The 25,483-nt window shown below is 37.3% G+C and overlaps 1 protein-coding gene across 2 annotated transcripts; it reads right to left on the bottom strand.

Annotated features, from left to right (window-relative positions):
- Window positions 1-1,724: 1,724 nt before the first annotated feature.
- On the bottom strand, window positions 1,725-22,000 carry kif7 (kinesin family member 7). Of its 2 annotated transcripts, none has more exons than XM_083559009.1 (19): window positions 21,945-22,000; window positions 19,910-20,311; window positions 17,674-17,874; window positions 16,131-16,518; window positions 14,079-14,619; window positions 13,037-13,177; window positions 12,745-12,933; window positions 11,702-11,832; window positions 10,885-11,012; window positions 10,467-10,628; window positions 9,964-10,166; window positions 7,027-7,224; window positions 6,698-6,823; window positions 6,170-6,346; window positions 5,663-5,878; window positions 4,887-5,093; window positions 4,345-4,543; window positions 2,999-3,148; window positions 1,725-2,780 (listed from the first exon to the last, which is right to left on the bottom strand). In XM_083559009.1, exons 2-19 carry the CDS (start codon window positions 20,238-20,240, stop codon window positions 2,410-2,412), a joined length of 4,059 nt encoding a protein of 1,352 aa, XP_083415135.1. In that variant the 5' UTR covers window positions 20,241-20,311; window positions 21,945-22,000; the 3' UTR covers window positions 1,725-2,409. The 2 variants fall into 2 exon arrangements, with proteins under 2 accessions (XP_083415135.1, XP_083415136.1); XM_083559010.1 differs by having other exon boundaries at window positions 11,702-11,787.
- Window positions 22,001-25,483: the final 3,483 nt, after the last annotated feature.

The raw sequence follows: 25,483 nt of genomic DNA, 5'->3' as shown, positions 1-25,483 counted from the left end.
CTTCTTAAAATAAGTGTTCACCACTGCCATTTCCATTCTTTTAGCAAAATCTACCACCATTTGCCCTTCCACATTCCTCTCCTTAAAACCATACCTACCCATTACCTCCTCATCACCCCTGTTCCCTTCACCTACATGCCCATTAAAGTCTGCCTCAATCACCAATCGTTCTTTCCTAGGTACACCATCTACCACTTCATCTAATTCACTCCAGAATTTTTCCTTCTCCTCCATCTCACAGCCAACTTGTGGAGCATAGGCACTGATGACATTTATCATCATCCCTTCAACTTCCACCTTCACGATCATCACCCTATCAGAAACTCTCTTCACCTCCACTACACTCTTACTGTACTCTTCCTTCATAATCACCCCTACACCATTTCTCTTTCCATCCACACCATGATAACAGTTTAAACCCACCTCCAATGTTCCTAGCCTTACTCCCTTTCCACTTGGTCTCCTGAACACACAACAGATCTACCTTTCTCCTCTCCATCATATCAGCTACCTCTCTCTCTTTACCCGTCATAGTACCAACATATTTAAAGTACCAACCCGAACCTCCACTCTCCTACACTGCTCCTTTCCCTGCCGTCTCCGTAGACGTCTTCCTCCTCTACTTCTCCTCCTACGGCCAACAGTAGCCCAATTTCCACCGGTACCCTGTCGGCTAACGATACCTGTGTCGGTCGTTGTTAACCCGGGCCTCGACCGATCCGGTATGAAATTCTCATTTGTGATCCGCATATTTGATTTGGCACATGTTTTACGCTGGATGCCCTTCCTAACGCAACCCTCCCCATTTACCCGGGCTTGGGACCGGCACTAAGAGTGCACTGGCTTGTGCATCCATAATGGCTGGGTTTATATTGTCTAAATGATCGGTTTTAATCTTCTACTTAAAACTAAGAAAACTAAAATACAACCCAAATAACTGTCGATATAAATATATAATTAAATTACTAAAATAATCAAGTAATAAATGTTATTTCCAGTTTTCGTAGAGACGCTTCATAAACAGTTCCATATTTAGGTGTTATCGCTAGTGGCGCAATGGCGTAACGGATAAGGGTGTTCGACTTGTCTTTGGACTCGTTCTAATTTTTGTGATTTTTTTTAACGACCATTTTGAAGGTGAGATATTTAACATTAACTTTAACATTTGCTTTACAAACATAATGCAACAATTAAAGTGCATAATCATATCGGTTGCAGTTCACAGAATACATACGTGAAAGAGAACATCGACTATCAACTAACTATTTGCGTCATCGGGCCAGTGGCGCAATGGATAACGCGTCTGACTACGGATCAGAAGATTCCAGGTTCGACTCCTGGCTGGCTCGGATCTTTTTATTAATTTTTTTATTTATTTAATTACTATAAAATTAAATGCTAGCAAGGTTAAACTGAACATATGAAGTATATTTACAAAAGAGCTTAAAACATTTTAAAAACGTGTGTACTAACCAGTTCACTCGTTACTAATGCCAACGCATTAAAAATAGAGACGGTGCTGTGCTAGCAGTCATACCCGCTTTAGTAAGGTATTTTAAATCAATCGTAATAGAAATTCCCGTTATATAATCTATCAAAATTACATATTGAATCCGAGTCTATCGTCTTATAGAGCCACGTCAGACGCGTCTTTAATTGGGCCAGTGGCGCAATGGATAACGCGTCTGACTACGGATCAGAAGATTCTAGGTTCGACTCCTGGCTGGCTCGAATTTTTCTTTAAATTTATTATTGAAAAAAAGTTACATACACACACAAACTTTATACAACATTGTTTACATTGTTCATGTATATAAAATTTAGGCCACTAAGCATGCAATTGTTTTTTTGTAAAAGAGCAGACAAAAAAGATCTGCTCGACAAATATTGCCATTACATAAAGTGCTTTTGTCCGGTACACAAAAATGTGATAATGGTTTAAAAAGTCCACAGTATAAACTTAGTACTAGAATTGTACACATGGAAAAGATTCAGTTTAATGAAAAATGTATGTACTATTAAGTAAATATTACTTTGCTATAACGTATTAACGAAGGGTATCTGCAAGAGTGAAAGGGAACATATGTAGGATGGTGGGGAGACATGCTATGTTGCATGGTTTAGAGACAGTGGCATTGACTAAAAGAGGGACCGAGCATATAGGACATTTTGAAAATAAGGTGAGGGATGTGCGATTGAGATGGTTTGGACATGTGCAGAGGAGGGACATGTGGTATATCAGTAGAAGAATTCTGAAAGGGAGGTAAAGATGAATGCCTAGGAGGAGGTTTATGAATGTAGTGAGGGAAAACATGCAGATGTAGCTGACAGAGTAATATGGAGACGGAGGATCCGCTGTGGCGACCCCCAACAAGAGCAGCTGAAAGAACAAGAAGAATAAGAGGTTTGCTATAATGGGTTTTTCCGAACATCAATGATAACAGAGTTTGAACTAATGTGTCCTGGGTTTAGGCTTGAGCGTCTGCTCTCTCTCTTTGGTTTGTTAAGGGACAATGAGCCTGTTCCACTCCAGTATGCAGTGTTCATATTCATATTAGGCTGGACAGTTCTGTTGGCTGGCAGCTCACAAGCTACCCTCTGCCTAAGTTCCTCTATTACATGCTGGTCTTCAGTGGGGAGGGAAGAGCGCCTCCATGTGGGGGGCAGCGGTGCATTCACCAACTCCCGCATTTCCTCTCTTGACTTGTGAACTCTGTCTGGTTCAGGAGTGTACTTGGTACTGTCTCCACCTGCTTTGCACTGCATCTTGTCTATTCCACCTGCAGTAAAAATCAGACATTTCACCTGGTTAAGATGAGATTTTACAAATATAAAAATACATTTACAAAACTGATGTGTTCATAATTTAAGATTACAGAAAACTAGCTATTATTTAGTATATTGAAGTTGAGTAAATTAGGATATAGTTTCTCAATTTAAAAATTACAAATATATAATGGAAAAATGTAGTTATCATAACATTTAACTAAAGGCTCACTCTTGCTCTGATCTCCCAGTCCACACATGTCCCTTATTTTGTTGTTGAGCTCCTGATTGGCTGCCTTGCACAGAGTCAGTTCTTTGCTCAGGTTGTGGATCAGTCCCTCATACTGTCGCTGTCTACCAGCCAGACCTTCATCCATTTGATCTGTGGAGGAAGTAAGACTTATTTCACTTTTATGCAATATATATATATTTTTTTCATTCACAGCAAATTCCATCTAATGTCTTGGCAGCTGATTCACAAAATAGAACAGAAAACTAAAAAAAACAAACAAAATACAAATGGGACAAGTGCATTGTTTTACAAATTTCTCTGACACAAATTAAATATTTGCTAATTATAAACAAAAACATGTTTTCGAAAGGTAATTTAATGGTATCCTCTATTTTTAATAATTATATATTTTTTTTGCCTAATTGAGGTGGACTATGATTCACACCATCAACCACCACACCATCACATGACTGTCATACGTCACTAAACACACACCTTTGTCTAATGTTTGTCTTTTTATGCTTCTTGTTCCATGCTGTTGGTTTCTTTCACGCTCAGGTTTATGTTTCATGTTATTTTGCATTTGTTTAATGATTTTTGTTTGCTTGTTTTATATATTTGCACTCTAATTAAAGTTCTCTGCACTCGCATCAGCTTATCTGAATCTAATGCTTTCCTTTCCTTTCATTTGGCTAATGATCTGCATCCTACATTAAACATTTATGTAATTTTCCTGCCAGCTTTTTTATATATCCACAGGAATAACAGCAACATAATTCTTGGTGCCTGACTCTTACCCTGAACCCTCTTCAGGCATTTGTTTTTTGTATGAAACTGTTTTGCCTGTAATGTGTATAGATGATCTCTGTGTTAATTTCAATTTAAAGGATTATAATTAAGCACCATCTTTAAAGTCCATGGGAAAATAATTCATTACTTTTCAATAAGGTTTAGTTCTTTCTAATTATGTTGGTTTTATTGCCCACAATATGAAGCTCAAAGGATGAATAATGAAAGCATGAACAATTGGTTAATTTTTCAAAGCCAACTAATAGGACAACAAATTATCAATCAAATGTGCTCATTAGAATATTAGGTTCTGCCCAAGCAATTTCTAGCTGGTTCCTATTATTATGATGGTTATATCTTATTTTTATTATTATAATTTTTGCTCTTGAGGTTTGTAGTCCATAAGACATTATCTATTTTATTATTTTACATTACATTTAGTATAAAAAAAAAAAACTTCTGTTGTGCACCGAGTAACACTGACACAGCTTTTTTGCTCATTGTCTTCCCATTACTCTTAAGTCTTAAAAAGGGTGGTTTGTCTGCTGATGAGTTACCTCGACACTGCTGCAGCAGGAGCTGCACGTTTATTTCGTGCTCTTTTTGCTGCTGTGTGAGCCGGCGGTCTGTGTCCAGCTGCTGTCGCTCAAGTGCTGCTTCCAACCACCCAACTAGGTGTTGCTGCTCCTCCAATCGCATCTCCAGCTCAGCCAAGGCTATCTGCAGCTTCCGCTCTTCCTCTCGCAAAGATACCACCTTCAAAGAATTCACAGCAAAAAGAAAGGTAAAGTGTAACTATTCATTCATTCATTCATTTTCTCCCGCTTATCCGTAATTCGGGTCGCGGGGGCAGCAGTCTAAGCAGGCCCCCGCCTTCGACTGCTGCCCAATCCTCACAGCACCGTCCCTTACGGTCCCTCCTGCAGGTGGTGAGCCCACGGGAAGGCGGCCCCACGTCACTCCGACGTCACGGACCTTGATATTTCCCTCGTAAGGGAAAGTGTAACTATACATTCATAATTAAATCTAATCAATTCTAATAATACACTCCTCATAACAACCTAACAACACAATATCAATAAAAAATGTCGAAGCAGACCTTATCAAAGTACTTGCAGAGTAGTGCCCGTGTCTCAGAGCCTGACAGGTAGGTGAGTTTGGCCATCAGGTTCATCTCCCACTGAGTGAGCATGCTACCTGATGCCCTTAGTTGTCTCTGCCTTTGTGTTATAGCCTCGTTCTTGTACTCAATGGCAGCGTCTAGAGCCTCTATAGCCTCATCTAGTTGGAACAGGGTGCGCTCCTCCTACAGGACAGTTACAACACAGTGAGCAGTTAATTACAAGAAACAACAAAAAACTTTTCAGAGACTTGTTGAAAGAAATCAGAAGTTCTGGAAATACTGGGGTGAAGCTTTTCTAAACACACTGATTGGTAACACTCAGGTTTTGTTAATGCCAACCCTCTTACACATCACAAACCTTAAGTTCTTAACAGAGTTTTGTAACAGAGATGGTGATGCAATGCTTTTGACAGGGTTAGGGTTAGGTTAAGACAATATTGTGCATTTAATACATATAGTCAGAATGTATCATTACCTTTAGAAGCATTTAAAAAGAATGTTATTATTATAGATTATCACAGCCATAGATAACAACAAGAACCTCTTGTCAGCATAATAATGTGCTAACGCTTCTGTCACAAAAGGGTTTACCTACAAGAATTACCTAATTTAATATACTTGGTCAACAGGGAGTTGAACTTAAGATATAATGCAATGTCTACATAATATTTATATAGATGTAATGAGGTGACTAATGGAACTCAATCAATTAATGTAGGTGTAATAAAGCAGTGTTCATGCTGTGTACCCACCTCAGGGGACAGCAGGTTACCCTGGCGGAGTTTGTCGTCCAACTCTACTCTTTGTTTAAGGAGTTGCTCTTTCTCCTGCCTCAGGTTGGAGATCTCCTGGCGGATGTGCTGTGAGTCTTGAGCACTGCTACTGCGCAGCTGGCCGTTTCGCTCACATAGCTCCCGCTCCAGCGATTCAATACGGTTTGACAATGTCGCCAGGTCCTTACTTAGAGCCTGCCAGGTAAATGATCATAATGAACTTTTAGACAATGTTAATATATGCTTTATTTAAACCCATTTAATGTATTTCGAGACTGGAATTCATGTTAATACCTATTATTCGCATTCTGTATAAGCCTAATTATGTAGATTGTAATTTTGCCATAGGGTCCTCCTTGGGTTTAACACAGTCAGCTTACTTTTTTAAGAGAGTAAGAATATCTTTTCAGGCCGATGTGTGTGGAGTCTGCACGAAATGCTTTGTATCAAATCATACAGACGTTGGATGAACAAGGTCAGATATACCTGGCTTGACCGGAGTCGTTTGGTCTCCAGGCCGCTACGCTCCAAGAGCAATGCCTCTTTTTTGGCTAGGATCTCCTCCCTTTTAGTCAATTCTCCCTCCAAGTCTTCCAAACCTCTCCTCTGTTCCAGAACCTTTTCCATCTCCTCATCTAGCCATCGCTTCTGTTCTTCTATCTTCTGCTCAAAAGACCAACAACAGTCACAAAGACTGTAACTGTTTGAACTCTGCCACATTTTTGTCAACCCAAAATACTGTTACTCTTGAGGAAAATAATTTCTGATAAGATGAAGCATGTTTATCACAGACAAAAAAACAACACGGTTATTTTAAAACATAAGCTCAAATACCAGTCCAAACATGAGTAAAACACAGAGTGTAAACTTAAAACATGCTGAAACAACCCATGAGACAGTAAAAACAAGGGTTCCTATAATAAAACAAACCACATAAAAACCTTAAGGCAGGCTTTAATAAAGATTCAATTACTGTTTTGATAATGCTGTGGTTTGAGTTTTCCTGATCTGTACCTGCTGTTCTTCTAGTGAGACGACTGAGCCGTTACTGCCGCTCCTCCTTTGCCTTTGGAAGGCAGCAATTTCCTCAGTCTTAATACGCAGGATCTTCTGCTGCTGCTCATTTTTTATCTCGAGCTCCTGAAAACAGACAGGTAGCATATATTGTAATCACACAATTTGTTAAGGTCAGATAGTATTTCAGATGTCACTTGACATCATGTTAGTGTGAAGGTTTTAAATGCCCAATCAACCTCAATCTCAGAATGAACTGTCTGATAAGTGATCATCAGAAATACTGGTGGTACTGTTATGGCTGAAAATCCCATTGCTAATGTGGTCACCTTTACACGATGTTTGCCTCTTTGCATCTCACTCTCTAGCCTTCTTTTCTGTTGACTCTCTTCCCGGAGGCGCCTCTGCAGCTGGTCCTGCTGTTGCCGCAGACTTTGTACACTTCTCTCCAGCTCCTGCACACGACGCTCACTCTGCACTGACAGAGAGGCCAGCTGTGCAGTGTCCCGCTGCCTCTGCTTCAGCACCTGCAAACATGTGGAACGAAGACATCACACTCAAGGCTGCAGTTTAGACAAAAAGTCTTTCCAGTTGATGTTGACTTAGGTTACAAAATACATAATGTTATTACAAATATAATTTTATCTCATTTACAATAATAAAATACTCTTACATTATTTAACAGACGTAAAAAAAAAAAAAAAAAAAACCACATGAAACAATGTTTCAGACTTTAAGGCACAGAGACGTTCTCGGTCACCATTATAAACAAAAACCAGAGGTGCCAACGTTGCTAAGTGGAAAATCCTGGCATGCAGAGAGGAAAAAATGCTCCTACCACAAAACCCATAGCATATGCCAGTGGATGGAACAGCATATGCTTCCAGCATAAATTATATTTAACAGCAATCTGCTTTTTAAGACTGGTTTTAGAAGACCTCTGCTGACAGAAAATCTTTAAACAAATGTTACAAAATGAACACAAGTGCATGTCCTGTGTAATTTAGTCCATGTGTGATGTTGGACATATAAACTATCCATAAACTAAACCATTAACCAAATACAATTGTAATAAAAGAAATTTAAGGTATAATATGACAGGCTGTTCTGTATAATTATATATATATATATATATATATATATATATATATATATATATATATATATATATATATATATATATATATATATATATATATGGATATTAAATAGCAAAACACAATTAACTTGATTTTAAACACTAAACAACATGCCTGTTCATCAAATAAAAAATTTTTTTGCATACACTACTGAGATGTGTTGATGAAAATGATGGGGAAATCAAGGCTACAGTAAGTAAATGCAAAAACCAGGTGGAATAAATGAATATAGTTGATAACACTGAAAACAATGACAATTTTAAACAAAATCACATTTTAAAATACAAAGAGTTGTTCCATGCTGTATTGAGATTTAATGCAAATTCAGGGTGAATCTGTACACCACAGCTGGGCTTCAGCCCATGAAGACCTCCATCAGGTGTGTTAAATGAGATTGAATAAATGAGAAAATTGGAACGTTGCAGTGCTGTGATTTCTCGGGACAGGACTCCCACACTTTGGCACTTAGGTAAACACATGGCAACAAATTATTGATATATGCAGATGAATGGGTTTGTAATAGCAAAGGAATTTCTTCCAGGGTAACTAATATGAATCGCAAGGATTTTGCATTCCTTGTGATATTAGTGTTCCTGGAGGTATTGTAAGGTCTTGTGATTTTGGATTACACTCCTTGCTCAAGTGCCTCAGGACAATCTCTAAAAGAAAAATGGTGGAAGGATGGTTACAGCTGCAGGCCTAATATGCTTTGTCCCAATGTCTTAATGCTCCACTGGGAAATCAACTCTTCAACCCTCCAGTAAAAAGCACAGAGCCACTGCTCCCTTCAAATCTAATTGCCAAAAACACGTGATCTTTGGTTCAGAGATACAATGCTGTTATGTTAGTACATATATTACATGGGTGACAACATCTCCAAATTAAGCGTTAGGGATAAGATGACAGTATGATTTCATCAAACAAACCAAACATGCTGAAAGGGACACTTGCCAAAGACAAAAAAAATGACCTTGTATGCATCTGTTACTCCTGCAACACAAGATCTAGAAGAACGCTTTAGAAAAAGAAGGTGAATTTCTGCTATTCTTCTTCTTCAGTAGCCTCATGCAAACAAGCACATCTTGCACATCTAACGGAAACCTTTATTTTAAACATAATTTGATCCATTTACTTTAAGAATTCAGTTCTCCCTCAAGCTACAAGTTAATCTATTTTAAAAAGTTGAGTTTCAAGTGGTTGAATTTCTCTTTTGTCCATTTATTTTCCATAACATCATAGAGCCAGTAACACTATTGATATTATTGTAGCATAACGTTTATATTAATTAATTAATTCTAATAATTTTTTACATTTACATTTAAGGCATTTGGCAGATGCCATTATCCAGAGAGGCATTTATCCCATTTATACAACTAAGCAGCTGGGTTAAGGGGCTTGTCCAATAATGGAATCTTACCAGCGCCCCCTTATTCCTACAATAAGTTGTTCATGAAAAAAAATAATTACAATTGGGACCTCTTGCAAATTTTTGTGGCATGGTATCTCTGACATACAAACTCAAAATACCCAATTTTAAAGTTTGCATATTTCTTTCTATAGAATTTATTTTACAAAAATTTTAAGGAATGAAGTGTGGGAGTGCCCCCCCACCCACGTTCCATGTCCGCTGCCAAAACCGATTCCAAAAAAATCAGGCCATGACTTGAAAAAGAATCACTGCTCAACTTGATCAACTTAGCAAGCAAAGAGTAAAAAAAAAAAAAAAGTAGTATGCTGTTAGAGGTACAAAAGCTGGCTGTTTTTCTATTACAGAATACACCCCCAACTGTTTATTTCTTACAATTTGTATTTATAAAACAATAAAAAACACTGTACTTTTTATCTGCTTATAGTAACATGAAATGTTGTGAAATATCCCCAAAACAAGATAGTCCCTTGCTTATGATATTTATAGCAGTTATAAAAAGTTCTGTCAGACCAATGAATATAAAGACGTCAATCGCACATGCCTTGTACCACTTTAAAAACCAGGTTATTAAATGTTCAAATCCCATTTTAAAGGTATAAATTAGACTCAATATCTGTATTTAACACAACAATTGTAATTATAATCAATTGATGCTATAACTCCTATATAACAACCATAGACACATGCTACAGCCTGACCTGCACTTTGCTTTGCGCAGCTGCAATCTTTCTCCGGCACTCCTGGGCTTTAGAGCGGTCAGCAGCATCACGACTGCCATGAACCTCCAGCTCCTGCAGCTGTTTGTGGGCCTCTGTGAGCTCGGTTCGTGCCTGCTCAGCCTCCTGCTCCAGCTCAGCTACCTTTCGGCTGTATTGCCTATTCATAGCTTGGGCATCTTTTCCTGTAAACACACCAAGAAAATACCATCAGGGCATTGAGTGTAGACATGTTGGGGCAATGATCTGATAAGACAAAACAAATGTTTACATTTAGTATAACAATAACAAAAGAGCAGAAAGTCAGTCTCATTCAAATCATTATGTCAGCGATTAGGTTGTGCTTGAATATTTACTTTTATTAATAATTCTATATTTCATTGCTTGGTATAATAAACATATATTATTTCAATCCAAAAGACATGAAAAAGCTTCGTGCAATTGGTGCTCATCACACATACTCATGTCTGAATGATCAAAATTACCTGTTTTGACCAACTCCTTGATGAGTTCCTCCTTCATTCGGATGGTGACAGAAAGCTCTCTGATCTTCTGCTGGGCCTGAAGCAACCCTCTGTCTGAACCCATCTCCAATAAGCAGCCTCTTAGGCTTTCCAGCACAGAACTCTCCCCTACACTGGTGTTAGCTATCCACATAAAACACAGTCATATCTGTCAGCACACAGGAGTGCAAACTGCTATATGGTCATCTATCAAACACTGAAAATGCATATTTAATCGCATATTTAAATTATTTTAATAAAAGTGTTACATTTCTGTCATAGATTCAGTATGAAATGCATGAATGAATTTTTAATAACAAACCAAAAAACTACAATTAATTCCTACAAAACTAAGGGTTGTAATAATTCGGAATCTGTATAATGTAAGTGCTGAACTTACAAGTTCGTCTGCTGTAATGTAATCCTTGATGGTGGCTAGGCCCCAGGACCTGAGACAGGGTTCCCCTAGCTCCTCTGGGTGATCCTTGAAATAGTGCATCCTTCTTGGACCAGGTAATATTTATGTATCTGTAGAAAAATCATATCAATACATAATCTAAGTATCTATAATAAATATACTTACAAAGAACTGAAGCTATATTTAAAACACTGGCTGCACTTTTTGGCAAAGCAAATAACACATCTTGTAATCATTCAACCGATCATTAGATTGGAGTGGAGTTGTGTGCAAGTCTTTTTCACACCCACCAACTCTTAATAACATCTCTACAATCACATTTCACTACACTGCCTACATATTACATTTTGGTTCAGGGCACCCTTCATGCTAATTTAATGCCTCCTACTTTTTACCCTGCGTTCAAACTGGTAGTTTCTCTCAAGTCATCAAACGTTGCTTTTTGTGGGTGGTCCTAGCCTGAGAACCTGGCAGTTGTTCTGGATTCCATAGTTGCTACTGGCTTATGGAATATGGCCACAATAATTACTCCCACTGGTACTTTTAAAAAGTAAAAATTCACTCACTCTGCCCATAAATTGACAGAATTTTCAGGTGCTTTGTTTTGTTGTGTTGCGGTCAATTTAGGCACAGGATTACACTTGCCCTCCGATTTGCAGTTTGAAGCGAACTGAATAACTATGAATAACTATATTGAATGTGCTATTATACATGAAGTGTAAACATTACACTGATTTCACTTAATATGTGCACAGATTTGTTTTTAGAGAAGTAGCAAGAAAAAGAGTACCACCCATACTTGCGTTTGTCTTTGACTCCTTTGTTGCAAGTGTTCTCGCCTTCTCTATCCTCCTCATAGGACTCACATTCCTTGTCCCAATGGGCTTTTTCCAAAAATGAATGACAATCCATTGAAACACTCATGCCAGTCTGAAAGCATAGATTATATTACAGAGAACATTACATTATATATAGAACATTTAGAAAAGAAAATGTATATTGTTCTCCACACTACCTGGATATTCTGATAAGATACTCTACAATGATATATAAAAAATTATGTTGCATATGATATATAAAGGTTTGACGCCTCAAATATCACACAAAATCACACAATTTTTTAAATAAATATTTCCACTAAATTCTTTGCATATTGGATAACTCCCAAAAGGCCCAATGGCACCTAGTTCGTTGCACAGGCATCACTGCCCTCAGTAGCTAGATAACATTGCCTTCCATGCTTGAATGGTGTGTATAAAGTGGCATAGGGAAAACCATGTCTTTTGCACTGATAAAGAGTTTTTTTTGTAAGTTCAATAATAACATATATAACCGAAATGTCACATTTTCACACATCAGTACCAGTGCATGTTTTATGCAATTTCTTTAGTATCAGTTAGGATCTGTCTTTAATTACTAGAGTCTAATGTTATTACTGTCCAGATTCTGTCTGAAATGATTAGTTAGATAATAAAGAGTCAGTTTAGATATTCAATTTCTCTCACTATATTAGACTAACTGATGAAGTTCTGTAAAGCAATTAAGGTGATTCATATACACCAGCAATGTATGACACATTTAGTTGTTTAGACTCAGATTTTAGTTGCTCAGTTGTTCTTTGCAGATAACATATGCTTTGTGAAAATTTATTTTATTTTGTTTTGTTTTTTTTATGCAAAATGTGATACTGCTTGAACTGTGGCTTCAAATATATAAAAAAGTTGGCTGTATAGTTACATAAAATACTCCTACTGCTAACCCTCAATTCACTGCACCATCTGTGAGAAGTAAAACAACTTTTACTGTCTGTTCTTAAATATAAACAAGGGGAAAGGTATGGACCTGCCGAGCAGGGGTTTCTCCAGCCTCTCCATTGCTAAAAGGTGTCAAATGGCCTGGGCGAAGGCTTGCTTGCTGAAATGACTTATTAGGTGCAGTATGGGGTCTCTGTGTCAGCAGCCCCATCCCTGGATGGGCCCGAAGACATTGAAGCTCCTCTATGATGTCCTGCTGTTCCTGGAGCTTATCACTCTGAAATGAAAGTCAAAGCCAAAATTGAAGTAAATGCCAATAAAAACAACAAAAATGTATCTTTCACCCCTGATGAAAGTCAAATATGTATCAATATTCTAACCTGCTGTTTATACTGTTCCATAGCATCTTCCAGTGCAGCAAGAAAGTCTGTGTTTTCCTGCTCTAATCGCTGGATCTGTGCTTGAAGCTGGGAAATATAGTTCTCCCTTTCCCTGTTCCATTCTTCTTTCATATTCAGCTCCTGGACAATAGAAACATGTAAGCACATTGCAACAAGGAATGAAATCAGAGTTAATCAACATGGTAGGGTAATTCACACAGAAGGACACTAATCTGTCATCCCTAAAATGGAAAAAAAAAATTGTTTGCATATCTTATATGATTTTGATAGTAATAGCAACACTAAAAATAAGATTGTGGAAACTGAAGGAGGAACACATTCATGTAAGAGGTCAGACATGGTGGTGAAGAGGTGCTGGATGATTGGGCAACTACTGCAAAAGTGATGAGAGACAGTTTGGAAGGTTCTTGGCATGACATCTGGAAAGAGAAAGAAAGGCAAAGAGACGTGATGGTGGAATTAGGAAGTACAGGAAAGCATAATGAGAAAGAGGTTGGCGAAACAATAAAAGATTTTCATTGTGAGTGACGACGATGAACAGGATTACAAATTAGGTTATTAGAGGGGCCGCGCATGTAGGACGTTTTGGGGACAAAGTGAGATAGGTGTGATTGAGATGGTTTGGACATGTGCAGAGGAGGGACATGGGATACATTGGTAGAAGAATGCTGAGGATGGAGCCACCAGGAAGGAGAAAAAGAGGAGAGCCAAGAAGGCGGTTTATGGATGTGGTGAGGTTAGACATGCAGGTAGTTGGGTTGAAAGAGGCAGATGTAGAGGACAGAGGGGTATAGAAACAGATGATCCGCTGTGGCGACCCCTAATGGGAGAAGCCGAAAGAAGAAGAAGAAGAAGAAGATTAGCATTGTTTCAAATTTGGTTACTGTCAGACACAAGAACTAAATAAAAGGAGACATATTCCCCAAAAAATATTCGAGAAGGTACAGTAATGAATTTAGCCCGATGGGTATATGTATGAATGGCCACTGCATGTATAAAACTGTACTGTTCGATGACCCACCTGGCACTTTAGAAGCTCCCGTCCCTTTTTCAGTGCAGTAGTGTCCTCAGTGGAACTGCTCTCAATGCCACTGTCCAGCTCCGAGGCCGTACTCAAACCACTGCGCTCCTCTTCAACAGCGCAAAGCCACTCCTTCACACGCAACAGCTGGCTTGGGTTTAGTGTTCCCTCCCCCTGCAGCTCCATCAGCAGCCTGTAGGCTGAGTCTGTGCATGTCCTATAGTGGGTGCTCTCTGCCTGCAACTTGCACACATCTGGTTTCAGGGAACGTGCCTGGCGTTCGGGCTCTGAACGTGCAAGTATTCGGGTCTCAGAGCGATGCCGGTTCTCCAGGGCCCGCTTTAGAGCTTTGATCTGGAGTTCCAGGCTTTCCACACGATCTGGCTCCCCATGACAGTTCACCATGGCTCGGTTTCGAATGTTGCGGGCACGTTTGGCATAATTTAGGGTGTTAAGGCTTTCGTCAAAGTCAGAGGATGAGGGACTGATGCAGGCAATCATGAGTGTTTTGGCATTGCCACCAAGTGAGTCTTTTAAAATTCTAAGGAAATGGGAAACATACAATTCTGTATTATTTCAGTCATTCAGGGAACAGCTAAAACTAATAATAAAAGTAATTTAAATTATATTTCCCAATTCCTAGGGCTGGCTAATATAATACTGATATAAAAATATTACAATATAATATTATTATAATAGTATTTTTAATACTCTTATACCACGAACGCTAATACTTAATTACTCAACTGTTAACAACTAGGATGTTAAAATCTGTTTTTGTGTCTACATTTTGCTCTTCTATTTATTAAAAAAATCTACTTGTTCATATATGTAAAAAATCATTTAAAATATTATCTACACCAGCGGTCCCAAACCTTTTTTTGCAGCACGGACCAGTTTAATGTCAGACAATATTATCACGGACCGGTCTTTAAGGTGTGGCGAATAAATACAACAAAATAAAACGATACAACCGGCATAAAAACTGGTATTTTCTATATATAATAATAAACGTGAATCCACTGTGCTGTCTTTTGTTTATTTTGCTAGCTTGGGGGTTTCAATTTAGCGGTGATGTATTACGTTACTGACCGGAGCAGCCCCTTTAAGAAGGTAGCGGATGTAGGTAAGACATGTGACCGAGGCAAGCATCTTGACATGCATTAAGAGTGAGTCATAAATCCGGTAATTTTCCAAAATAAAACATTGTTCAGAATCAGATAATAAATAAAAGGGAAATAATGTAAGTTCTGTATTCTTTCTGTGCGGCCCGGTACCAACCGATCTACACTACATCTACACTATCAAAATATCAAACTGCGCTAGCTATCTTAATATTATAAATATTAAAACTTGTTTAAGAAGTATACAGTTTACACTGTATTGGCAAATGTTTGTGGACACCCAACTGTCACACCCATATGCTTTTTGGACATTGAATTCTAAATTTATTCTTCCTTAGTTTTCATAATTTGCCTATTCACTCACAAGAACATTAGTGAGGTAAGGCACTGATTTTGGGTGAGGTTGCCCATGGTGCAGGTCAGGTGTTTCTCCAAGCTACTTGAATCTCTACACTCCATCACTGGCAAATGGACCACACTTTGTGCACAGGGCTATGGTTATGCTGAAACAATCCAATAAATGGAAATTGAAATGCTGCTGCATACAAAAACACTGGATACAAACTATGTCTGTTTCTATCCTTGAGGCAACAGTTTGAAGAACCACGTGAGTGCTATAGTCAGATGTCTACATACTTTTGGCCACATAGCTTACTACACTACCACTGATCACCTGTGACATTCCTTCACTAGCTATATACTGAATATTATAAATATGTATTCTCTAATGTTATAGACCACAACAAAAATCTGTCTAATGTCTTATTCAAAATAATTATTGTATAAAAGAATTGTTCTCTGGGGTGCACTGTATATATATATATATATATATATATATATATATATATATATATATATATATATATATATATATATATATATATATATATATATATATATAAATAACAATTTAAACTAAGCTTCATACCTTGTGATTTTGGAGTCCCTGTAAGGAATATGACTGCCTTTCCTTTTTGGGTCCCCTAGTGCTCCAATTACATTTCCCAGAGCAAGAAGTCCACTGTTGATTTGAATGCTCTCCTTGAGTCGCTCTCCAGTGTTCCCAGTTTTAAGAATTCGCTCGGACCCGGCCAGATCCACAAAGTGGAATTTAGATGATAGGATTTGTGAATCTCTGCTGGCGGCACGAGAGCCACCGCGCCTCTGCTCCATGTGCATGGTGAAGATGGTGTGAGAGCGGCTGGAGTGAGGGTTCATCTGCGTGGCTCCTGTGTGGCGGGCCGTGTTTCCAGATTCTAAAAGACTCAAGACCTCGTCAAGCCCCTCCACCTCACATTCTTTTACTCCACACAGAACTGTGGAAGGAACAAAGCATTGAATAACATTTTCTTGTACATTCAAAACAAACTTGTGTTTAGGAGTGAGGGAATAAAGTTGACTTCATCTACTGGAAAGTTGACGACCAATGGGACTGGGCATGTATAAACTCATACAAGCTAATGTAAATATTACAACCGTAATACTCAAAAATAGATCACATCTACTCTTTACCTGCTTTTTTATGTTGAATTGCATAACAATGTATTTACTGGACCTGTTTTAAAACCCAGTTTAATTTTTTAACAGCTTAATGTGTGTATTTAATTTGTTTAAAAAAACAATAAAACAGGCTGATGTTTTAAGAAAATTACGACAAGCATAAGCAAATCAACCAACCACAGCAACACAAGTTATTATGTCTAGAATGGTGTGTGACTAGTATCTAGTTTTCTCCTACAAATATTTTCCACGGTATAAATGTATATGGGGGAAAGCCTACATGGGCCTAAGTAGAAGCTATTTGGTAACTTGTAAACATATAGTAATAAACAAGCACTTACACTACTACAAATGTTTTGACACTCAAAAATGTGACTTAAGTGGAAAATTTTGATTAACCCATCTACAGGTCTTACTGCTAAAGAAACTAAACTTGGTGGTATTTCTGCAAAATATATTACCAATGTACTGTTGGTTGTCTGTAGAAGCAATAATGTGCCTATTAATATAATAATGTATTTGCTTAGCTGCTTTTCACGACTAAGCATATTTAGGGAAGAAGTGCATGAGACAAACATTTATTGAAATTAGGAATAAAATTTATCCAGTGCTAACAATTCCATGTATTGTCTATTTAAGCTCTACTTTCTAAATTCTTCTTATTGGCCACACAAGATTTTAAGCAATCTGGTTATACTTTAAGCAATGTGGATATTTACTTTACCTACCATTTCTGAGTTATGGACAATTGTTGATACAAACTAATATACAGTTTATAAGTATATACCAATATTGCTATTTATTAACAAAAATATCTTCTAGCTTATATATTTATTGGGTGCACACTCAAATATAAATATCACCAGCAGATAAATGGATATTTGAATAGCTGTGCAATTCGTACATGGTAATGAAGAATATGACATTTCATAGATTCCACAGGAAACCCTGAGCTAACTTAAGCTCCTCACCTATACTGCCCTTGTCATCCTCCCGGATATGAATGTCCTTACTCGCTGTCTCCACTTCCAAAAGGTCTCTGAAGATTTCCTTGTAAACCTCCAGGTAGGACACTCTGACAGAGAAGTCGCTAAGGTCATTCTCGTCCAGGAGCTTGAAGATCTCAGCCACTGCTCTGGGAATGATTCCTTGCTCGTCATCACTGACGGAACCTGCGGCCAAATAAACAGCAGTGGGTTCATAATCGCTCTCTACAGCCAAATGCCTAAAAGCAAGATCTCAGATGGCAAGTGGGGCTGTGCTTTCGAGCAGTGACAGCTGCGCCGGGGGAAGTGTTGTTGGCATCCCAAATGTGTGTGAACTCAGAGGAAGATTTTAACAAGAAGCATGCAACCATCTTCAAACCCTGAAAATCACTGGCCTTGATAAAACAGAGAAACTCTATAGCTGTCATGAGAAACACTTTTTAAGTGAAGACTAGTTCAAATACCTTAAAATACATTAAGATCTATCAATGTCCCACAATTTCTTTTCTAAGTAAATATATGATGGTGAAATTACATTTTATACTGTGTGCACAGATTTGCCGATCATGTACACCAAACATATAGTTTGTACATTTGTTGTCTGTAGCACATCTGTTACTGTACAGTGTGCCAGCGTAATTAAACCTCATTTAGGCTGTGAAAGTCACGCCTACAGGACCACTACTATAAAAAAATTCTCAGTCGGTTTCAATCCTGTGCTGCGTATCATTAACCAAAATATCCTGCTAACAACAGCTCTTGGACTCCTACAACATGCACCAACACGCTAGATGTGGCAATAAAGTAAACAGACTGTCCTGTGCTTAGAATAATCCTCGCCCATAAGGATTCCTACTCAATAGCGATCCTTTTAACCTGATGGATGATCTACAGACAGTAATGTATACCTATAAATTGCACCTTATATGGTAACTACAGCCCTAGTGTATATTTTAATTAAATATTAAAGTAATAACAGAAGACAAGCTTTAATAATATTCAACAATTGAGTGTTGCAAAGCCTCATAACCATGCCCAAATTCTCTTTCTTGACTTATTGCACAGCATTCGCCAATGCTTCTACAAACCATATTCAGCTATGTTGTGAAAATCACTTATAACAGCTAAAGTTTTTTCCACTAGCCTCTTTTTCCTCTTTTTGAGTTAAAAAGCAGTTTATAATTTTGCCAGAAAGAATAAAGCCATCCATTTAAAAAAAAAAAACAGTGTCTAAAAACCAATAGGAAAAGCTTTACATTTGACTATTACAAAGCACTGACACTAGAGACTCACCAAATCTAAATAAACATCTTACAGAAATTCTCACAAAATTATAAAATCTAAAATTTGTCTTCTTTTCAAGCCAAGCTGTTAGAAAAATAATCAACAACTCCTTATTAAGAATTGAGATCACAACAGCACTTCAGTGTAAGATGACAAACAAGCCATGATCAGGTAATTTGTAATATTACTTAACAACTAAAAGACAGAGGGCATATGTGTGAATGAGAGGGAGGGCAGTGGAGGGGTGCAGTTGCAGAGAGAAGAGGTGGAGAAAGTGGAGGAGTTCAGGTACCTGGGGTCAACAGTGCAAAGTAATGGGGAGTGTGTTAGAGAAGTGAAGAAATGCGTGCAGGCAGGGTGGAGTGGGTGTAAAAGAGTGGCATGAGTGATTCGTGATAGAAGGGTATCTGCAAGAGTGAAAGGGAAAGTTTATAGGACTGTGGTGAGACCCGAGATGTTGTATGGTTTAGAGACAGTGACATTGTGTAAAAGACAGGAGGTGGAGCTGGAGGTAGCAGAGCTGAAGATGTTGAGGTTTTCATTGGGAGTGACGAGGATGGACAGAATTAGAAATGAGTTTATTAGAGGGACAGCGCATGTAGGATGTTTTGGAGACAAGGTGAGGGAGGCTCGATTGAGTTGGTTTGGACATGTGCATAGGAGGGACCTGGGGTATATTAGTAGGAGAATGCTGAGGATGGAGCCACCAGGAAGGAGGAAAAGAGGAAGGCCAAAGAGTAGCTTTATTGATGTGGTGAGGGAAGATATGCAGGTGGTTGGGGTGAAAGAGGCAGATGTACAGGACAGGGGGGTATGGAGAAGGATGATCCGCTGTGGCAACCCCTAATGGGAGAAGCTGGAAGAAGAAGAAGACTTATCAGCGTTCTAAAACACTGGGGCAAACTGCAAAGGTAATGCAGAAAAAAGTATCACTTACATATATTTGCCTCCCCGATCGTGTAAGTTTTGCCTGAGCCTGTTTGACCATAAGCAAATACAGTGGCATTAAAACCCTGAAAAAACGCTTCAATGAGGGGCTGTACACAGACTGCATATACATCATCCTGGACAGAGCTTTCCTCGAAAACAAAGTCAAAGTGGAAGTGGCGATCGTGGCCCAGAGTAACCCGTTTTTCTTCTGGCCTTGCAGTGATGCAGCTCTCATGGTTGTGCAGGATTTCTTTAGGGAGCAGTGGACGTACTCGCACTGCCACCTGCACTGCTGTGTCCTCTGCCTTGCCTTGCTGGTGAGCCACTTTGGGAGACATGACCTCTGTAGAACTCCAGCACAACAGTGCTCAGGATCCTGCATCCATTTTTCTTTTTCTGCAGAAGATCACTACAAGAAATGTACATACTAAGATTGATGACATTCAAAGCTAAAATATTTATTTAGGAGCTACTAAATGAACTATTATTTTGACTGTCCATCAGAGAAAAAATCACTGTGGTGATTGTAAATAATATGGCATACTTATAACAAACTAATGTATGAGAAGAGGGGGTTCCTTACAAGGACTCCAAAATCACAAAAAAAACATTGACAAATAAGAACCAGTTTTATGCCTCACATTAGAGTTGACAGAATAGCTGTATTAGGCATTGAATTGTATTGTACAATAAATTAGATTGTTTCTTATTGTACTATAAGATTAACTGAACTAAAAATTTGAATATAAAACTGCATTAGTTAAGTGGATTACAAAGTAATGTTTTCTTTTTGGTTTTATATATTATAAAATCATAAATGATAGAAACCATGGAAACTTAAAAAGTTTTCAACATTTTCGTTCGGCCCATGGCCCTCAATCAGGTTTGTTTTTTGCGCTTTAAAGGTAAAGTTTTGGCATCTCTGTCATAAAAGTAAAGATTTTATTTTTTTACTTATAACCTATACATTACAACACAGTGATTTTTTTTTCTTTGCATATTTCTCAGTCATGTTAGGAAGCTCAGGTCAACGTGTAAAGTAATGATATAGGGTTAAGAGCCTTGCTAAAGGGCCCAAGTGTGGCAGCTTGGCAATACTGGGGCTTGAACCACCAATCTTCTGATCAGTAACCCTTTAACTCTTTGCACCAATTACATATAGCAATAATGTCTCATTGTTTAAATCTAGACACATTGATATTAAACAGAAGCCATGTCTGGTCATTCTGAATATCTTATATCCATTATAATTCATTTTAAATTCCTTACAGTTGATCAAATCTATTTAAATTGTGAATCTGGAACTAAATGTAATTTTGTGGATATGAAACCAGTTTTGTGCTTCGAGTATGTTGTAGTCTGCATTTTTACATACAATTCACATCACTTTAAATGTTGCAGGTTAAATACAATCGCAATCGATATTATTATAATTTTTTTTATATAAAATAATAAAAACAATTATGCATTGCATATATTACTCTATAAATCTAAATTACATGCTATAAATATACATATATATATATATATATATATATATATATATATATATATATATATATATAGTTAAATAATTTGTTAATAATATTATTATTGTCTTGTAATAGATGCTGTTGCTAACTCAGCTATCTAGCACAGTTTTCTGCTGTATTTATTTCTATTAATGTTATACGTTTATAAAAACACTGCTTTGGAAAGCACTAAGGTAACAAAAAAAGCTTTTATTAATATTATGATTATTAACAAGTAACAAAAACGCACTGTAAAATAACAAGAAAAATTGTGCTGCCATTGTTACAAGTTTTATAGACTTTAAGTAAACTTTGTTAGCTTTGATGCTACAAACGATAGCAAGAAAAGAAAGACCCGCTAACCAGCTACAAGTTACACAAAACAAACAAAATGTTAGCTACATTTTTATCTTTTAACATCTAAAACATTCCGCTTTTCAAAAAAGAAGCAGCACCCCGTTTACCTACTGAAGTAAAAAAAATGTGCTAAACACTTATTTGTAAAAGCCTTTAATACATTTCCAAACTTACTGTTCCCGACTCCATGTTTTTCCCCCCAAAGGCACAAACGCGTTTTCTCCCCACCCGTATTCAAAACATCCCGCCTCCTAGTCCCTGATTGGCGAGCATCCCTAGTTCCTATCCACTATTGGTGGACTGCTGATGAAAAATGATTTTAAACCAATCCTAGACCAGGATACAGGATTTCGTGGAATACAAGTGGGGGAAACGCCAAACATCCCGTCGTGTTTGACTCAGTGAAGGGGTGAGGAGGAGTTTGTAACTCTGCTTCATTTCTGGATGTCGGAAGTCTGTGCATCAAACACACACTCACTTGTTGGCTTGGTTTCCATGAAAAATTTTTAGGGTTATGATTAGTGCGACCAGCGGGTCAGTGTAAAGACATGAACATGGTTAGACTGAATGGTATTAAATTACAATTCAATACGGGAATCAAATGGTGCTGATGAAGCTGTTTTGGTTACAAGTCCTGCCCAAAAACGAATTATTGCTTCATTTTTAGAAAAATCCTTAATAAATATAACTAACCTTTGTATCCTGATTACCATTTTAATTATATAATTGGTAAGTCTATAAATAATGTACAACCAATTTTACAGTTACCAGTGCATTTCACAACTAGGCGTTCAGAGGTGTCCTGCTTAAATCACTCCAAATCTTAATACCATCATTATGACACCACGGCTATAGAAACCATTAATATTATACAGAAAAGCAGTATTTCAGAGCACTGCATCACAGACAGGTATCTCATACAGCAAGAATGAATGGCATTAATAAAACAAGACACCCTGTTAACACAATTCAACAAGTCTCCTTTCCCTGCAGTCACAGCACCACCCACATACATCTAGCAGAAGCATCAATAGTAATTATAAGATTACAATAATATAAAGACAATAATATGCTTACAGTGACATTTATAACCATGTCTTAACCTTCTTACAGCTACAGGTATATACTTTAGTGTTAGTCATAACAATACAGCTACATATATACACTACAGTGTCACTTATTACACTACAGCTACACACTACACCCTACAGCTACACACTCTTTCTCTACAATCCAGAGGCCTCCTGAGGTTGCTCCAGCCCCAGTCACGTCCCACCTAATGTAGATTGTGGACCTTTAAAGAAGTAAATGCCGACCCCGCAAACATCCAGAACCATCTAGAGACGTACCAGTGCCAATTGGATCCCACTTCATGTGGAGTTTGGACACTAGACCTCCTTGAGTGTTTAACGGCTCTGGCATTGAAAAGCTGGTGTTGGATCTATGATGATAATCGCAAATGTTGAGCTATTTATGAGTTGCTCAGTAGCTCCTAGTTTTATAACCACAAATGACTGTAAAAGACTGTACAAAGGACATTACTCATAATCTTACATTCCAGTGCTCATGTTAGCTCTCTCTCCAGTGTTCTGTATTGTTTAAAGATTTATGATCACACCCTTGATGTCACCCAGATAAGGATGGGTTCCCCTGTTGAGCCTGGTTCCTCTTAAGGTTTCTTCCTCATAACATCTAAGGGAGTTTTTCTTCACCACAGTTGCCAAGGCTGCTCATCAGGGATAAATGCACACCATACACTTTAACTCTTAAAATATTGTAAAGCTGCTTTGAGCTATAGAAATAAACTTGACTTGACTTTACAACTAGTTAAGACAGTCTAGTTAAGTTATAACCTATAGCTACAGGTATTCACTACAGTATTAGTTCTCATCTACAACTACAGGTGTAAGCTACAATGTCATTTTTAACCTATAGCTACAGGTATGCACTATAGTCTAAGTTATAACCTACAGCTATAGGCATACGATGCAACATCTGGTTAACCTTACTGCAGCAATTATGACTTTTCAGTTATAATTATAACTTTATATTTTCAATTTTAATGATACAGTTTCAGTAATAACCTTTTCATTGCTTTCCATACATTTCAGTTATCATTTTACAGCAACTATTGTGACTTTATAGTCCTAAACTCAATTTCAGTCATAAAGTTCAATTAATCATAGGAGTCAATCATCTGCTTAGGAGTTGTGGATGGCAATAGTATTTACTGGAAACACTGATTTATGTCTTTTTCATTCCAGTGTCTTGGATTATTTCAGTTTGATGAAGAACCCCATTATATAGGATAAAACACACAAATTATTATGCTAATGCAATATACTGTAATCATACAACAGTATTTGCTGCTGGCATAGTGTTCAAATGCACAGTAGAAAAAGTAGACCCTTCCTGAGTTTTATTATTATTGTATTTATATACATAATTGTGCCATCATAAAAAAACAAACAAAAAAACAAGACATCCCCCAAACCCCACCTATGTTTCACAAGCCTCTGAGGGTCCTAAGGCCCTGTTTTCAGAACTATGGGGGTTTAGTTTATAAACTTTTTTTTTTTTTAAATTAGCAAATTTCAACACAATATAATAGCATGTTTAATGTTTAACCTTATGGTTTTGTAAATGCTAAATACATTTTTTATTGGATATAATTTACATAGTTGCCTTGCATTTAATCTATTAAGCTATTAATAGTAAGGTTCCTGCTGTACCAATTATGTACTTGAAAGTGGACACAACAATCAAATATGTTTGTACAACAAAACATTTAATAATTTGTTCAGCTCTTTCAACAACAGTCATTGTATTTTAAAGTGCTTTTTAAATAATTGGGACTGACTGAGTGACTAAATTTCCCACAGTTCTCCTCTTTTAGCATTTCTGAGCCACCCTCATAAAAGTTCTGCAAATTTTAAAAATGTCATTTTTTTTCATAAAATATTTTTTTCATTGTATAATTATTAATGAACTGTACTTTTGATATGGCTCTTGTTATTTATTAAGCAAAACATGCATTCTTACGTTACCTGCTTTAGCAAGTCCACAAAAATGTAATTTCACTAGCATAATGTTTATATGACTGATTGCCTTGTTTTAAAATAATAAATAAATGATTACTTATTTATTGCATGTATCTTTTATACTAATAGTGTATATTTTTGTTCATAATATTCAGAAATGTTATATGTGTTGAGAGTACAGAAGCCAGCAGTGGCTATTTCTATTGATGTGTTGGATCACAACTTAGAACTGGACCAAAGCCAAAGTCAGAATGATTTATTTTTAGTAGACACACAGGTGTAAGAAACAGGTATGTGCTTTGAGTAATGTTATGCTAAGCTATGGTAAATTCCTATTTCCAAATAAAATGTAACTATTATATTTTAGTGACATTAAAAGATTGCGAACAGTGAGTTTGACAGTAGAAACAGACAAAAGAAATGTGCCAAACCCTGGTTTCCATTGTGAAAATGTCAAGTGAATAAAATGCAATACAAATTTTTTTTTTTTTCATGTGAGTATAATAATTTTTGCAGTAGATGGTTTAGAAACACATTCACCTTAAAAAAAATCCCTGAATATTTTAAACTTACTGAACAGACAAGGCCAGTGTGAACAATGGTGACAAAATGTGAAATGAAATGTTATATAAATGTTGAAGAAATATTCAGTAGTTCCACTCCTGTTAAACA

The sequence above is a fragment of the Silurus aristotelis genome, assembly GCF_946808225.1.
Source record: "Silurus aristotelis genome assembly, chromosome: 13".
Lineage (NCBI taxonomy): Eukaryota > Metazoa > Chordata > Actinopteri > Siluriformes > Siluridae > Silurus > Silurus aristotelis.
Note: the sequence above shows the minus strand (reverse complement) of the source record. Positions and strands in the feature narration are given on the sequence as shown.

What these genes read in the sequence shown, in the direction of transcription:
- kif7 (XM_083559009.1), bottom strand. Translation starts at nt 20,240, where the DNA reads ATGTCTCCCAAAGTGGCTCACCAGCAAGGCAAGGCAGAGGACACAGCA. An exon ending in CTGCGCAAAGCAAAGTGCAG is followed by an intron (nt 7,225 to 9,963) that starts GTCAGGCTGTAG and finishes ACATGTTTGCAG; the next exon opens with GTGCTGAAGCAGAGGCAGCG. An exon ending in TCTCACTAGAAGAACAGCAG is followed by an intron (nt 6,347 to 6,697) that starts GTACAGATCAGG and finishes TCTTTTGAGCAG; the next exon opens with AAGATAGAAGAACAGAAGCG.